Source organism: Elgaria multicarinata, chromosome 3, assembly GCF_023053635.1.
Source record: "Elgaria multicarinata webbii isolate HBS135686 ecotype San Diego chromosome 3, rElgMul1.1.pri, whole genome shotgun sequence".
NCBI classification, from domain to species: Eukaryota; Metazoa; Chordata; class Lepidosauria; order Squamata; family Anguidae; genus Elgaria; species Elgaria multicarinata.
Window position 1 is genome coordinate 29,216,544 of NC_086173.1, and position 16,574 is coordinate 29,233,117.

General features: G+C 48.8%; 1 protein-coding gene across 2 annotated transcripts in view; it reads right to left on the reverse strand.

The window, feature by feature from the left end:
* The window catches only part of ADCY6 (adenylate cyclase 6), a 58,652-nt gene extending 45,611 nt beyond the window's left edge, over positions 1-13,041 (reverse strand). The window contains exons 1-3 of one of the 2 annotated variants that reach the window (XM_063119781.1): positions 12,843-13,041; positions 8,710-8,822; positions 6,342-7,179 (exon numbers count right to left, since the gene is read on the reverse strand). In XM_063119781.1, coding sequence (XP_062975851.1) covers positions 6,342-7,178 — 837 coding nt within the window. In that variant the 5' untranslated portion in view covers position 7,179; positions 8,710-8,822; positions 12,843-13,041. Of the gene's footprint in view, positions 1-6,341; positions 7,180-8,709; positions 8,826-12,842 lie in introns of both variants that reach the window. The other variant, XM_063119782.1, reaches the window with a different exon arrangement.
* Between the last annotated feature and the right edge of the window lie 3,533 nt (positions 13,042-16,574).

Sequence of the window (16,574 nt, forward strand, 5' to 3'; positions counted from 1 at the left end):
AGATCTAAGATTACTGGGCTTTCACTCAGTGCTGCCTGTAAAATTAGATACTTAGCAGTTTTAAGGTTTCTACTGCGACGAATTCCTACTCGGCACCAGAATGCCACAACCCTGTTTCTAATTCACATGGGGGTAGCACGAATGTGCAGCAAACCCCCAAGGAAGGATAAAAATGCCAGGAGTGCGGAACAGTCTATCACAAATCCCTTAACACAGAACCACAATGGACTTTTGCAGTACTTCTGCCCAGAAGAGTGCACATCTTCAGCAGGTAGATTTCACACAGGTTCCCAAAGCACACCAAGGCAGATTAAAAAAGTTAAAAGGGCAACAAGCTCAATTTAAACAACAGGGCTCCACAAGCCTAAAGAATTCTCAGTCTGCCAGAAGAACAGCTCTGTTAAGTAACAACTACTACTACTACTTTAAAACTTCACTAGCAGCACAGGTTAGCACAGAGGTATACCATTACACAATATGATTATCAGTCCAGAATTAATTTAGATGTACTTCCTCAAGCAATTGCTACAGTGCTGGGAAAACATAACGCCCAGCTAATCCTAAATATCAGCAGCTAGATTTACCACCTGAATTTACCACTCTGCTAAGGTACAAGCAGAGACAGGGAGGTGAGGGGGACAGAAACTATTTTACAAAACAGGTTAGAGCTATTTGCTGGGCATTTCACACATGGATATTAGGGGCAGGGCGTCAGTACAATAAACTTTATTCACCACAGGGTTCAGCTTAAGAAGGTAAGAACATAAGAAGAGCCCTACTGGATCAGACCAAGGGTCCATCTAATACAGCACTCTGTTCACACAGTGGCCTACTAGCTATTGACCCACAAGCAGGACACAGTGCAAAAGCACCCTCCCGCTCATGTTCCCCAGCAACACATGTACATAGGCTTACTACCTCTGATACTGGAGGTAGCTCATAGCCATCAGGACTAGTAGCCATTGATAGCCTTCTCCTCCAGGAATTTTTCTAATCTCCTTTTAAAGCCATCCAAATTGGTGGCTATCACCACATCTTGTGGTAGCAACTTCCATAGTTTAACTATGTGAAGACATCCTTCCTCTTATCTGTCCTGAATCTCCTACCCATCAGCTTCATGGGATGACCTCGAGCTCTAGTATTTTGAGAGAGGGAGAAAAAAGTCTCCCTATCCACATTCTCCACACCCTGCATAATTTTGTACACCTCTTTCAAGTCTCCTCCTACCCTCCTTTTCCCCAAGCTAATCAATTGTTCAAGCTTCAATGTGGAAAGCCTGGATTTAAATCTCTACTTAGCAGTACAGCACTTATTTGGCACGTATGAAGTCTACAAGTCCTTCCCCAGTCATGTATTTAAGCTCCAGCCAGGTAGCCACAGGTGAACAGGAATTCTATGCAGGTGAGTGAGTGGGCTGTCCCTCCTCTTGAGCCCAGCACAGAAATGCAACAGGCTGTTGCAGGAGTAGACCGGGCTCTCCATTCTTCTAGTAATTCTTGCAGCCTTATTTACAATAGATCACAAACAGTTGGCTCTAGAGTATGGGAGACATTTCTGCAGGTGGCAGGGCTGAGAACGACCTCTGCTTGAGACTTTTTCGGAGCTGATACCAGACTTGAGTAGACTAATGGTCAGGTTTAGTATATGGCAGGCCTGAATTATTAGGCTTGCAACCCAGAGACATTTTCATTTATCTTAAAGGGTTTAGTTGATTAGCGAAGTAGATCTGCACTGAGGTTAAAAAAAAACACCAATTATTTCTGAAGCCAAATTTGTTTTTGCATTTTCTTGGTCAATAATGCAAATGTCTCATAACAGGCATCATCTTGGAAGCAGCATTTCCTCTTGCGTGTGTGTGTGTGTGTGTGTGTGTGTGTAAGAGAGAGAGAGAGAGAGAAGGGGGAATCCCTCTTTTAGGACCAAAGAAACAGGCTTATACCAGGTCAGGCAGTTTCTTCTCTTAGCCCAGTATTGTCTATTCTAACTGGCAACAGGCTCTTCAGGGTCTCAAGCAGAGAAAGGCCCAGTTTGCATGTTACAACAGCCCACAATTTAAACAATATTGTGGGTTATCGCGCACAAGCCCAATTCCTCTTGCTATAAATGGGAATGGCTAAACAAGCCACGGACCTTCTGCTTGTGGTTTGGTTAGTGTGACTTATCAACCAGAAGCACTAGCTTGCTTCTCTGTCTACAAGCCAGACAAAGAACCCATCACCTTGGGTACATTCACAATAACCCACAATTTTTAAATGGATTTTTAAAAATTAATTTCAATGAATTTTAGTTTAAAAAAAATTATTAGTTTTAATGGTGGGTTATCAAGATGTGCAAACTGAGTCAACATCTTTCCCATCACCTAATCCTTAAAAAAAGAAAAAGAAAAAACAACAACAGGGAGGGACCGTAGCTCAGTGGTAGATCACCTGCTTTGCATGTAGAAGGTCCCAGGTTAGGTCCCAGGTAGGGCTGGAAAAATTCTTGCCTGCAACCCTGGAGAGCCATTGCTGCCAGTCAGTGTTGACAATACTGGGCTAAATGGACCAAGGCTGTGACTCAGTAAAAAGGCAGCTTCCTCTGTTCCTAACTAGAGATGAAAGGAATTGAACTTGGAACCTGTGGCATGCAAAGCAGATGCTCTACCACTGAGCTTTGGCTTTGCCTACCTTATTTTAAGATGGCGTTTGCCATCTGCAGGATTTGTAAGAACATGTATGTGTGGGTATGCATGATGTCCTGCCTTGTTAATTTGGAGCATCTTTTTAGCCAATGAAATGCTCCTTAATCAATTCATCTAGCCAAACATTGCGGCCCTATTTATAACATGTAAGCCAGCGGCCAGCTGACGTCCCTGGGTTACACCGTGCTTTCCTCGGGGCTCATCCTCACTCTCTCCATGTGACAGTCTGTCGTAGCGACAGGCACTTAGCATCCTTATAAACTCGCTGGGCGTCTCAGGCAAATTCTCATTCAGCCTAACATAGCTGGTCGGGTTTTTTTAAAAGAAGAGACTTGTAATCTGCCCTAAGCCATTGGGACAGCACAGGAAAGAAGTCTAAATAAAAATAAGTCACACACAAGACAAGGCTTTATCCCCGGTCACCTACTGGTGCTGTGACAGCGGAAAGATTTTAATGCCCGGCTCCATTTGGTCAGTTTTGGAAGATGATAGGTGAGATTTCACAATATAAGCCAGGGGTGGAGGACCTTCAGTCCTCCAGATGATATTGGGCTACAACTCCCATCACCCATGACCATTGGTCATGCTGGCTGGGGCTGATGGTAGTTGGAGTCCAATCACATTCGGACAGCCCCTGCTGGAACTTGCACAAGATATAGTGATGGCCACCACTCTGGATGCCTTTAAAAGGGAATTGGACAAATTCATGGAGAAGAAGGCTATCAACGGTTACAAGTCCTGATGTCAGTGGCAGTATGCCTATGTACACCAGTTGCTGGGGAATATGGGTGGGAGGATGCTGTTGCACCTTCTAGGTTTTGCATGGACAGCTGGTTGGCCACTGTTTCAACAGAATGCCAGACTAGATGGACCTTGGTCTGATCCAGCACAGCTCTTATGCTATTATGTTCTTAATGCAAACCAGTCCTACCCATAGCTCTGAAGGATGGCAAAAAATAATGACCACCCACTTGCAAACAGATTACTATCTGGATGGACAGGAATTGAATTCTCTTTCTGTCACCCAGTTGTGACAGGTAAGGGACTGGGGCCCAAGTAGATACCCTCAGATAGGAGGTACCATCTAAATGCAGGTGCTGCCACCCATTCTGGATAGCTCAGGGTGAAGTCAGATTTAGTTTCCCTTCTAAAAGATGCTGCAATAATTCCAAGCATCATATGGGAACTATTTTTTAAAAAAATTCTGTGCAGCAATCCCAAGATTTAACTTCAGTACTTCTGTCTTCTTGGACAGAAGAGGTTGATAGGAGCAGCTGTTTCCGTAATCTTCTTTGGAAGGTTGCATTGGACATTAAGCAAGGGCACAGTGAAACAAGTAAAAGAGGGTAATAAACAGGAGGCATTACTGTGCCAGTGGACAAAACCAAAGCAAAAATAGAAGGAGTAAAAGCAGATATAGCAGGGCAGACACACCACCACATTTGATTCTCCACAGCCACCTGCAATAACCTTCCATGTGATCAGTGGGGGTTCACAGGAGGGCAACCAGGATGATCAGGGGTCTGGAAACAAAACCCTGTGAGGAGAGACTGAAAGAATTGCACACTTTTAGCCTGGAGAAGAGAAGGCTGAGGGGAGACATGATAGCACTCTTCAAGTACTTGAAAGGTTGTCACACAAAACAGGGCCAGGATCTCTTCTCCATCATCCCAGAATGCAGGACACAGACTAATGGGTTCAAGATACAGGAAGTTGGATTCTGGCTGGACATCAGGAAAAACTTCATGACTGTTAGAGCAGTACGACAATGAAACCAATGACCTAGGGAAGTTGTGGGCTCTCCCACACTAGAGGCCTTCAAGAAGCAGCTGGACAGCCATCTGTCAGGGATGCTTTAAGGTGGATTCCTGCATTGAGCAGGGGGTTGGACTCGATGGCCTTAAAGGCCCCTTCCAACTCTACTATTCTATGATTCTATGAAGTTGTTCCCAGAAAGAAGCATTCATATTTGGGATTACCAAAGCTAACAGACCATGTAAAAACAGCATCGATCCTGGGGGGAAACTATCCCACAAATCTGCAGATTTCTGAACTGGATTCTAAACTCATTTCGATAAAGAGGAAAGATGTCACCAAGAAAGTCTGTAAAATGCCAGATTATTTTATGTAGCCACCTTCTGGTGGCTTCTTTCCCTTCCTCCCGTTTAGTACTGTTATTGCTACTATAGGGTTCGCCACCACAGTCTTAATGATTCATATTTAAGGAGGGCATTTACTAGCTGAATAAGTGTGTATATTTACATTACACTTCTGCCTTCGCTTCAGCAGTGAATTGAGTAATGGAGAACCTAATTGAAGACTTGCAACAGTAATATATAAAATTATAAGATGGAGAGGGTTTGGATAGAGATAAAAGAGGAACTTAGACACATGGACTCTGCAGCAATCATGACATAGTGTCACATAAGCACATGCTGAGGACCTGGGGTCCTAGTGGGCTCAAGATAGTTATTGCCACATTGCGCTTGGAGATACAAAAGAGGTAAGGTGATACCTTTGGTTGCACCAATTTCTAGTGTGCAGGGGCTGAACAATACAGGATTACTTTATTATACAAATTGTTTTAAGCCACATTAAATATTGCATTTCCTCATTCATCCAGGATTTCAATAAGGAGAAGAAAGAGGTGTGACAAAAAAAAAAAAACGAGAGTGGGCGGAGGAGTTGATACTGGTAAGAAAGAAAAAAAGTTGCATGGGGCACTGGAATAACAGAGATGTGCATTAAATGCACTGAGTCTATGGAGAAGAACAGAAGGCAAAGAGGCCTCCCCTTCAGCAACTGGACATCACATCCCAACAGTTTCTAGTCCTCAGCTAAAGAACTGTCCACAAACATTCATCCAGCCGTAAAGACCATCCCCATTTTAAGACTGTTAAGTGAAGATCCTGTGGACCTGCTGCCTGATTTTGTGCTGGGCAAGCAAATCCGATGCGAATTCCAGCCACAAGGACTCCCAAGCATACCTGCGCCAGAACTGCACGAGGCGTAGAGAGGAATGCACAGCTACAGGGCAACAGCAGAGTGATGTTTCACACACATTTGATCACTACATGCAAAGCTTGGCATCTAATAATCAAGAAGCTGGGGAAGGGGAGTATTCCACTCCTCCCCTCCAGAAACAGGCCCCATCGTGGCATGGGGAGGAGCCAAATAGCAGGGGCTCCTCCCATACGACTCCAGGCTTCTCACATTCCCATACTGGTGTAGGAAGGAGCACCTCCTACGCCTCTCAAAAGGTGCTTTACACCAGGGGTGGACACCATCTCTGGAAGTTTGGGCCATCAACTCCCAGGATTCCTAATCATTGGTCATGGTGGCAGGGGCTTCTGGGGGTTAAAGTCCCAAACCTCTGGAGAGCTACTTCCTGCTCACCCTTGCTTTAGACTCCTGGATAAGCCACTTGCCTGCTCCCTGAACAAGTCCTGGCCAACCAGAATTCATTCCCCTCCCTATTCCGTTTTTACAGTATCCTTCTTGAATTCCCAAAGCCTAGGCTCTCCTGCAGTAAAGCACCTCCGCTGCTCAGTGAGTATAAGGTTTCAACACGGCCAGTCCACCGGCAGCTATCGACTTTATCCTCTGTCACCAGGGCACTCTTTCTCCACAGCCTCCTCCCTCTTCCCATCCTTCCCCTTACCTGCTTCCAAAGAAAGGAGTCTGCCTTATTCTGATGCCAAGAGATTGCCAGGTGAAGCGTAGACAGGACGGCTCCAGCCAGCACGGCCACCCGCATGCGGACAGGCAGCAGGGTATAGATGATGTAGATGAAGAAGACACTCCACCAGACCCCCTCGGAGGCGCTCCGTGGAGAGAGCAGGAGAGTGCACAGTGCCTGCACCCCACACAGCGCCCCGATGACCAGGTAGCTCACCACCCACATGCAGTCCTGGTGGAAGCCGGTCCGGTTGCAGAGGACCATGAGGGAGAGGAAGAGGGTGGCCGCCACAGCAAGGGCGGCGGTATAGGGTACGTGGGGGGCGCCGGGGGCACAGTGGAACAACAACATGATGCCACAAGCCAGGACCAAGACTCCCATGAGCACTGTCAATGAGCTCTGATTCATCTGGAAGAAGTAGCGCTGGTACAGGCGCTCCAGCTTGGCCGAGCGGAAGCGCTTGGAGCGGAACACCTGCAGGAGGCGCCGGCAACAGTCGCCGGCTGAGAGCCCTTTGGCCTCGCTCGCCGCACCACCGTCCTCGAAGCCCAAGTCCACGGCCTTGAGTCCCAAATCCCCCGCCCCAGATGGAAGCGGCGGGGGCGGCTGTTGCTGCTTCTTGCCATAATGGTCCTCCTGCCACGAACAGTTCAGCCCCAGCCCACCGCTGCCGCCACGCTCCAGCTCCGGGTCCTGTAGGCAGCTCATGTAGCGTGGGCCGCAAAGCGCCGGGCGATGGCGCTTGGGCCCATTGCGCTCCCCCCAAGCAGTCTTCCGCTCGTCCACTTTGGGCACCAGGATGCCGCTAAACCAGGACATGCTATGGGAAAGGGGAGAAAGAAGGGGTTAGAGAAAGGCAGGAGCAGCAAAGACAGACAGTCAGAGAGAGAGACACGCACACACAAGGGTAGTTTAATAGGCTTGCCTCTCCCAGGGACGCGGCCCTGTGCCTTCCCCACCCAAGCAGTCCAAGGGGGGAGCAGTTTCTGCCTCTGATGGAGTGCAGCCATCAGAAAAGGCGCTGGGGGTCCCCTTTTTCCTGCTAAAGGAACTCTTGTGGTGTAGTGGTTAGAGCAGAGCTTTCCAAACTTTTCATGTTGGTGACACACTTTTTAGACATGCACCATTTCGAGACATAGTAATTCAGTTTTACTAGCAAACCGGAGGTTAAACTAACCCATTATAAGAGTTACGGACACATACATAAATTGTAATTACGAAATGTATGGGGACAAAATGTATCTCATGAAAACCTTTCATTTATATTTTTTAAAATATATGATTTGCAAGATAATAACATACATTTCCAAGACTTTTCACATTGAACCAATTTTGTCGAGCTGCGATTGAGCGGCGGTTGAGACGGTGTTCTATCAAAAAACTGGACCCATGGAATTTCTCGAATGCATCACTTCAGGTGCAGCCGCGTCACCGGAAGTGACACAGAATCAGCTGTTTCGACCCAATTATGCATACTGCACATGCGCAGTACCTGTATGATCCCTCGACCGTGGTGTGCATACACGGATACGATGGAAGGGGAATATATTAGTGCACCATACTAATCGGCACCTTTGCTGCGTAAAAATGCATGCAAGTTGGTATTGCTTATTTCACATAGACTCAGAGGTTTCTCGTTACGTTCGTGTGACACACCTACACACTGCAGCTGACAGACTAACGTGTCGCAACACACAGTTTGGAAAGCTCTAGGTTAGAGTGTTGGACTGGGACTCAAGAGATCTGGATTCTAGTCTCTACTTGGCCATGAAGCTCACTGGGTGACTTTGGCTCAATCACTGACTCTCAGTCTAACCTACCTCACAGGGTTGTTGTGAGGATAAAATGGAGAGGCACAGAACCACGTAAAAGTTGCTTTGGGTGGCTTGCAAGAGCAAAAAAAGGCAAGCTATACATGTAAATGAATGAAGAAATAAACACACTCGGAACATGTGAGATCTCAGGAATTAGCAGACCCCTGGAAGCTGGGATGCCCTATTGCTTTCTAGGGCTCTGGGCCACAGGGACAGAGCACTGGGATGTTTACAGCCTAGGTCACATGATTCACAGCACGAGCATGGCATCCACTCAACGGGATGTGTTTGGAGCAGGAGGTGGTTCAGAGGCAACAAGGCAGGAGTGGCAGGAGACACGGACAGAGGTATCCACACAGGAAGAAAGTTGGGGGCGTGGGCAAGAGGCTGCCCAGTTCAGGAGTTTGGAAAAGAGCATCTGGAGATCCTACAGAGGGAGGCTTGAGACAGTCAGTCCCTTGGGACATGATTTTGCAGAGGCCTCTGGAATAGCAACATGGAGGCTTTTAGCTCAGCCTTGGGGAAATCCCCGATACCTGGAAGGCCACCGGGAACTGGGTGCGATGAGGCGACATGGATCCCCGTAGGGAAGGTGGAGCAGCAAGCGTGAGGGGTGTTCCTTATTTCCTGTTCAGCATCGAGGTGCTACCTGCTGGGAGAAAAGGAGCTGGTCAAGCTGGCCATACACGCTAGGTGCCATTCCACAGCTGAAGCACCCACAGCACCCCGTGCTACTGCAACTATCTGGAGCTCCAGGCCAGGTTTCTCTCTCCTTAACAATCCCCAGCCATCTTCTTCATCCCCTTCCCTCCCCCTCCTCTCCCAGTTCTATTCCAGGCACTTCGGAGTTGACGACTTGCTTCTGTAGCATCCCAAAAGACTTTCCCCCTGAGACTTAGCTACTTCTCTGTGCCCCCGCAAACTACGCCCCTGTGTATGCTTTATGCCGAGTGAAGTGAAGTGGCTCTCCCATACTCCCCTCCGCAACAAATACGGCAGTCGGAAAAGGATGCTCAGCCCTGCAGAGACTCTGGAACCAAAAGGACGGCTCAGACTGTCCCTTTAACCTTAGGCTGCACAGAACTAGGGGGAGCCTTCCCTGACCTGCTGTCCTCCAGATGTGTTAGACAAGGGGGTTGCTGGGAGTTGTAGTCCAGCACATCTGGAGGGCACCAGGTCAGGGAAGGCTGAGCTAGAGGTTTTGGGGGAGGGAAATCACAGTTACCTGATCACTCAACAATCTGGAATCAGAAATATTCTTTTCAGCCCTACACAGAGCTAATAGGATCACTAGTGGTAGCTAACTTCAATTTATCCCCCAACTACCACTAGTGGAGTGAAGTGCAGACAAACCACAGTAATTGTACTTTCAGTGGTTGCTCCAACAACAAAGCAGTGATCAATATGCTAATATTATCCCTATCTAGAACAAGAACGGAGAACCTCCAGGCCATGGGCTGAATTGACCCCAACAGGCCTCCTAATCTGGCCCACAGGGAATAAGTGCAGCCCTGCCCCAATTGTGCCCTTGAGTGCGTCCTATAGGGGAGGAAAAGTAGAAGTGTTGCACTTGTGGGAACAGGTGACCCTTGGAACAAAACCTGCATAACAGCATCAAGACTGCATTGTCTTCACCAACACCTATCCTGTGAGGGTGAAAGAAGAAGACAGGCCCTTCTTCTTCCCCACACACACACACCATGCCCATTATGATGACAAGTATTTGGCTAGCAGTTATCAAGAGTCAGACTGAATGCCATTGGAGGGGGTGGAGTTGGGCCTGCTTCTCCATTGAAGTAGCATGGCAAGTGGGGTCGATAGAAGGACCTCAATTCCCCACCCGTCTCTCGCCCCTTAAATTTGATGGGCCTTTAGGTGGCATCTTCCTCTCTCCCCCCTCTCTCTCTCCAAGACAATTCCTAACATTCTGCCACACTCTAGAGTGACCCATAAACAGAACTGAAGATGGAATTATGTAGAAGAAGGGACAGAATTATTCAGATAAGACTCAGAATGGCTCCTAACTACATAGGGTCACTAAAGGTAGGCAGAACCCCACAAATCTACCCCCAAAATGCACCCCTTCACTTTCTCCCATTGACATGAATTGTTGCCACCCAGTTCAGAAAGGGGGAGGGAGGGAGGGAGGGAGGGGAGGCATTTTTGCAGTGAGAGTAGAAACCAGCCCTCTGCTCCAACAGCCCTCACCGCCAGCAGTCACACAAAGAGGAATGCACAGAGACACACCGCCACTCCACGAAGCCCTCAAAAAAGACGTCCTCTTTCCAGCTGTCGTAACGAGGGCCATTTTGCTAATAATTATATAATATATAATTATATATGTGAGAGAGAGAGAGAGAGAGAGAGAGAGAATAAAAAATGCAAATCAACACAGCCGGTGATGTGCAACCTTCTATATGGGATCCAGAAGATCAAATCATTCTCCCACCTTTCTCTTCTGACCCACACAACAAACATCAGCTTAGCTCGGTGGTAGAGCACACATGTATGCATGCAGAAGGCCCTAGTTCAATTCGCAGCATATCCGGATAGGGCAGGGGGGAAATCCTGCCTGAAACCCTAGAGAGCTAGAGCTGCCAGTCAGTGTTGATGATACTGGGCTAGGTGGACCAACGCTCCGAGTTGGTGGAAGGCAGTTTCCTAGAAACTCTGGCCTTGCCAACACTTGATTTACAAGCCCCTTCATTTGAACACAGAGTGCTCCCCTGCTCTCACAGCCTTGCGTCCACCCTCTTCTCTGAAACTCCAGGGAGTTTTGCCCAGTGTGTGACAGAATGGATTTTGAAGCCGGGAAAGGGTGGTCAGGGGGCGGGGGAGTTTCTGGCAGCGGGATCCTTTCTTCCAGCCTAGCTTGCAATTCAGTGTGAAACCAAACTAGAATAGTTTTCTCCTTTCAAACTTTTATTTGTCTTGAGTGCCAGCCAAAACCAGGGCTCGTTTTAGCCTCCAACCTCTTCAGAGAGCCCTCCCACACAGTTCTTATCTGCATCCATCCCAGGAGATGGCGTCAACGTCATGACATCACTGCCCTTTACTGTAGGAACACAGGCATGCTTCTGAAGCAGGACCCCTCTTCACACACACCCCTCTGTTCCCCACAGCGCACGCGCACACACACACACACACACACACACACACAGTCAGGCACAGCTTCAAACAGTGGGCAGACTTTGGGGCAGCTGCCTCTGGCAGGGAGGAAAGCTGCAAGTTCAGTGGACCAGTGGCACATGAGGTTAGCTTTGTGGCAAGCTGGGGAGGTCAAGGGGTGCAGGACATAACCCGTCCAGATAGAAAACGGGCAGAAAGTCATGGAACACTCAAAGTGCACGGGGAAGGGAAGGGCCTCAGTCAAATAGCACCAGTTCTTACAGCTCAGCACCTCCGGCATGGATATTTTTTTTAAAAAAAACACCCCACATTCATAAAGGATACAATAACACCCTGATAAAATAGCAACAGTGTCTTGCTGGGGTCCGCATGCATCCCAAGAAGAATGTTTGCCTTTTTATTGCTCCTCACAGCATGATAGCATTTCCAAATTTCTCCTTCTCACCCTTCAAGTTACTCTCTATGGCCCAGTAGCTCTCTGTTCCCTATAGCACAGAACCCTTTGGATTACACCAGGTGAGAGGTCAAAACATCCTCTGCCTTCTTAACGCCCAGGTTGTACTGTCTGGATGTCTGTGATTTTACATGGGAAAGAGTTCAGGGTCCCCACAGTGACCCTGGCTGAACCTTCCCCCTCTTTAATTGGAAACATGTACAAAACAGCCAGAGCACAACCCAGAGCTAGGTAGAGATGAGGGAAGCCCACCTGCTTCTCCCTCAGGTATGTAAATACTTGACCAGGCTCGGAAGCTCAGCTACCTAGTCCAGCCCACATTCTGGAACCCACCAATCCCTGCAGAGGGATCCCAGAAAACCAATTGGGTGGGGGAACCAAAAAGAGGTGGGGGTGAGGAAGACAGAACAAGTAATACATTTTAGCCTCTACTAAGACAAGGAGATTAAAGCTATAAACCCCCTTGCCCAGACTCAATGAGTTGCATGAACACAACCCCAGCCAAGGCCTGTGCTATCCGGAACAGAAAGAACCCGGGGAGGGGGGATGTCATACACATTAAAGCAAACCCCCCTCCTCCCCGCCTGCAATATCATTCAATAGGGAGTTCCCAATGAACTGCAGGAAGGGAACTTTCCTGGCACTTGGCAACTGCCCCGAGGGGTCCCTGCAATGTCCAGCCATACAGGTGCGTCTCCACGCCCCTTCCCCCGGAATCGGGGCTCCCCTTTGGCGCTGCCCATTGGGCTGCGCTGCCCAACCCTCACCCTTTTCGGATCCCCCGCAGTCCGCCGGATCCCTTAGCCCGCCTAGCGCCTCCAAGGGACTGGTCTGGCCAATATTCCCCACCCCGATCCACCAAGCCGAGGTGGGGGGACGGGGACGGCCTAACTCCTCACCCCCTCCCCTTCTCGCCGCTCGTCTCTCATCGCTCTCTCTCAAAGGCCCGGCCTCTCTGGAGCCGGCTCTTCCCAGCCTCCACCTCCGCGGGTCCTTCTGGGCGCAAGGCATGTCCCCTTGCTCCCTGCGCGCCCCTGCTCCCCAGCTTACTCCTCGTCCCCCCCCCCGCCCCGATCTTTCACTCACCTCCCGGTACCTGGGCGGGTCTCTGAGCAAAGCAGGGCCCACCTCTCGGGCCGGCGGAGAGAGCAAACCCTGTTCCCTGCCCAGCGGATCCTCCTGCGACCCCTCGCTCCGTGTTTACAGCGCGGCCCCCCCTCTCCGCCTTCGCCTCCTCTCCATTCCTGCTCGCTCTGGGCCCGTCCCCTCCTCCTCCTTCTCCTCGTTCTCCTCCTCCTCCCCGCGTTGTCCAGGGTAAACGCCCTCTAGCCCGGATCCACAAGGCTCACCCCGCTCCGTGCGCTCGCGGCCGGGGATCGCCAAGCAGGAGGCCTTAAAGGCACACGCTCCCTTTTGTCTGCTCTCCCCTTGGCGTGTTGCGTTGGGATGCGGGGGCCGTTGTGCGGGGACGCGGAGGAGATGCAGAGCGGGGAGAGAGGAGCTGTGATTCCAAGCAGCGAATGCGCTTGGCAACCGAGTCGGAAGAGGCTGTCCAAAGCGTGGACACCTGCTGCAAGGGGCTGAAAAAGCCGGGGCGGCGGCAGCGGCAGCTCGGCCCAGTGCTGCAACCCACTCCCCACTCTGGGGACGGATTCCCTCGGCTTACACGCTAAAGCAGGGGCCTGCCCTCTCCCTTGCTCTGGCGGTACCCGAGCGCGACCTCTCAAAGTCAGTAACGACCCCATCTCTAAAACAATCCCCGAGGTTGTCGTGAGCCATAACTTCAGTCTCAACAGCGAGGAGCACCAGATTGCGGAGTTGGGGCTCCTCTCCGTACGCATATCCCGCCCACCCCCATATCGAAGGGAGGCCTCCAACCCCAGCAAAACAACCCCCCAAACTATTACCATTTGGCTAAGGAGGAAGGCTTAGCTTTGCTCTGTGGCCACCTGTTGATCCCATCCCTAAACCAGAAGTCTTTCTGCTGCTTAACTACCCCCAACGCCAGAAAATAAACACCCAACTCACAATCAGACACGGATCTGTTGTAACTCGCTGGTGAGAACTAACCATTTGGGAACCCACGGCTTCATCCGAGAAACCCACCCATTAACCCGTGGCCTGCAAGAGCGTGGCCTGTTTGGCCACAGAGTACCTTATTGCAACGCTTCTAGGACAAATTTGAACCCATTTTTCTGCAGGTTTGCTAGCAGCAAACATTGCCAGGAAGAGAAGCAGTCATTTCACCACTTGCCCTGGGCTGGCATGGGGAGCGTGGCAGAAGGAGAACGCCACTCCCTGAATTTGGGCCCACGAGGGAGAAAGGCGAGGGACAGGCCGCTCGTGGCACAGTCTCCCACAGAGGGAAGCTTAATGATTAATTACAAGTGAGGTCCACTGGGGCCTTGAGAGGTGCCTGCAGTGACAGGAAAGGTATGTCTTTTCAAGGGCTTGGCTCAGTGGTTCTTTTCCCACTGCGACTACATCCACTGTCCAGCCACTTGGTATGTGTGTATACACACACACACACACAGAGAGAGAGAGAGAGAGAGAGATTGGCTTGGCTATGGGATAATGCCATCAAATCTCCTTAACGGAGTGACTTATTGAAGTGCTGTTCGGGGAGTGATTATCCCAGGCGAAAGAGCTCTGGGCTTCCTCACCCCCCCTGGGCCGTCTTGATTTGCTTCTCCCCAGGCAAGAAAGCTGGGGAAGGGGGTGTTAATTAATTAATTGATTCCAATGGATGTCTCTTGAATGTTCCATTGCATCATGTTTGGTGGCATAGGGATTAGGGACTGGGTGTCATGTGATGCTGGCCTTAACCCTTTCCCACCTGTGACTGGACAGAGAGAAACAAAGAGCCAGCAAATGCACCCAAACCTAATTGCATTTCATGCTTTAGCTGCCCTCTTTCCTTTAATTTCTTTCCCCTTTTCCTGTATTTTTGCTGCTAGTCCTACGTGGCTACTCTTTTTTTTCCTGCAATATGTGTGTACATGTATTTTAACTCTGGGTCTGGAGGAAAATTTCCCAGATTGTGAACTTCGCAGAAGGCAAAAGCTCTTTTTCAGCTTGGTGAAGAGCATTACGGAGTCAAGTTTTACAACTCTCCCTGATCTGATGGATGAATGTAGCAGTAGTATTTTTTGACCAGGGTTGTCTGAAACATTTGGGTTCTGTGAGCATCCCCCAAAAGTTCTGCAAAATCTTCAGCCTTCCTTCCACCCATCTCAGGCATTTGTTTTCTCTCTTACCAAGAGTGAGAGTGCCTATGAGTAATATCGTAGCCCTTGTCTAGTCTTGTGATACATTTTTGTCCTTCAGTTGTTCAATGCTGAATGTTCAAAACCAGTCTTTATTTGAAATTTGCAATTGTTACATAAGACTCCAATGATATCCTGTTACCTGGGAGTAAGTCCCATTGGAATCAATGGGGCTTACTTTTGAGTAGTCATGCAGATGATTGTGCTGTAAATTGCTTATTATCACCACCACCCTTTTTAAACTTTTTGGTTTTATTGTGGGTGAAAGACAGGAAGAGTGGGTTGTGGTTCCGCAAGGTATCACAACATAGCATAGGAGTTCAATAAACAAACAAGCTGAAAACTATTGAACGTAGAATAGCAAAAAAACTCAAGGCAGCCAATCAAAAATACAATAAAAATTAAATGGTTTTAAAAACTATTGGGAATAGTAGCAGATAAAACCAACAGCTAAAAACAATGTGGAGCAGCCACCTAAATATACATAAAAAGTATCCCAATAAACTCATTGAGTTTTCTAAGCCAGAAAAAGAGTACAACTAATACTTGAACAGGGCTAAAAACACACTGGAGAGTCACAACAGCGAAAGAACAGCCAGACATCTATAAAGCCACTAGAGACCAAATGCCTTCCTTAAAAATAAGGTCTTCCCTTCATGCTGACATACACTGTCATTGGGGAAGGAATGAGGCAGGCCTCCCTAGGAAGGGAGTTCCAGAGCCTGAGCACAGCCACAGAAAATATATCCATGTGCATATAGTGCTTTATGAAATAACTCAAGCAGGTTCTTGCCCCCAAAATTTATAATCTAAATGTCAACAGTGGGGAAGATAACAGAAGGAAGAAGAGGAACATAAAGGCAATGTGATACATGTTAAAAATGTCATTTATAATGCACTTTTATTTTCCAAAAGAAACCCAGCATGGGTTACAGGGGGCGGGGGGGGGGGGGGGAATCAGTTTTGCAAATGCTTACAAAACTGACACATAGGTAGATTTAGATTCCACGGTGTGGAACTTCTTCCAGCCAGAGGGCTGAATTCCATTTCAGAGGAGCTCTAGCGGGATGCATTTGAGTGGTGGGCAGAGCCAAAGAAAAGAGGGGTGGTCCAAAATACCAGCATATTTTAGCTTAAAGCTCTTACTGCCAGTAACTAAGCCTTAGGAGAGACATTTCAACCATTTGGAATGGAGTTGGGAAAACATGTAAAAACTGGGAAAACAAACCAGTGTCAATGGGGCTCAATGGAAGGGAGGGTGGCCAACTGGGGAACCCTGGAGAGCCGGATTTGGCCCACAAGGGTGGAGGTTCAACACCCCTGCTGTAGTGAGTGAAGACAAGGGGATGCAATATATCAGAGAGGGAAATTCTACAGAATTAGAAGCCAGGTGGCCTGCCTTTTCTGCTCAGATCTGGGAAAAGAGGAAACATGTACATTAGAACAACGGGCTTTTCAAAGTGTGTTCTGAGCAACTCTGGGGTTCCTTGGAAATTAACCCCGCGGTTCCTCAAGGAGAGTGTCGATCACAGAAGGCAAACCTCTCTGAAAG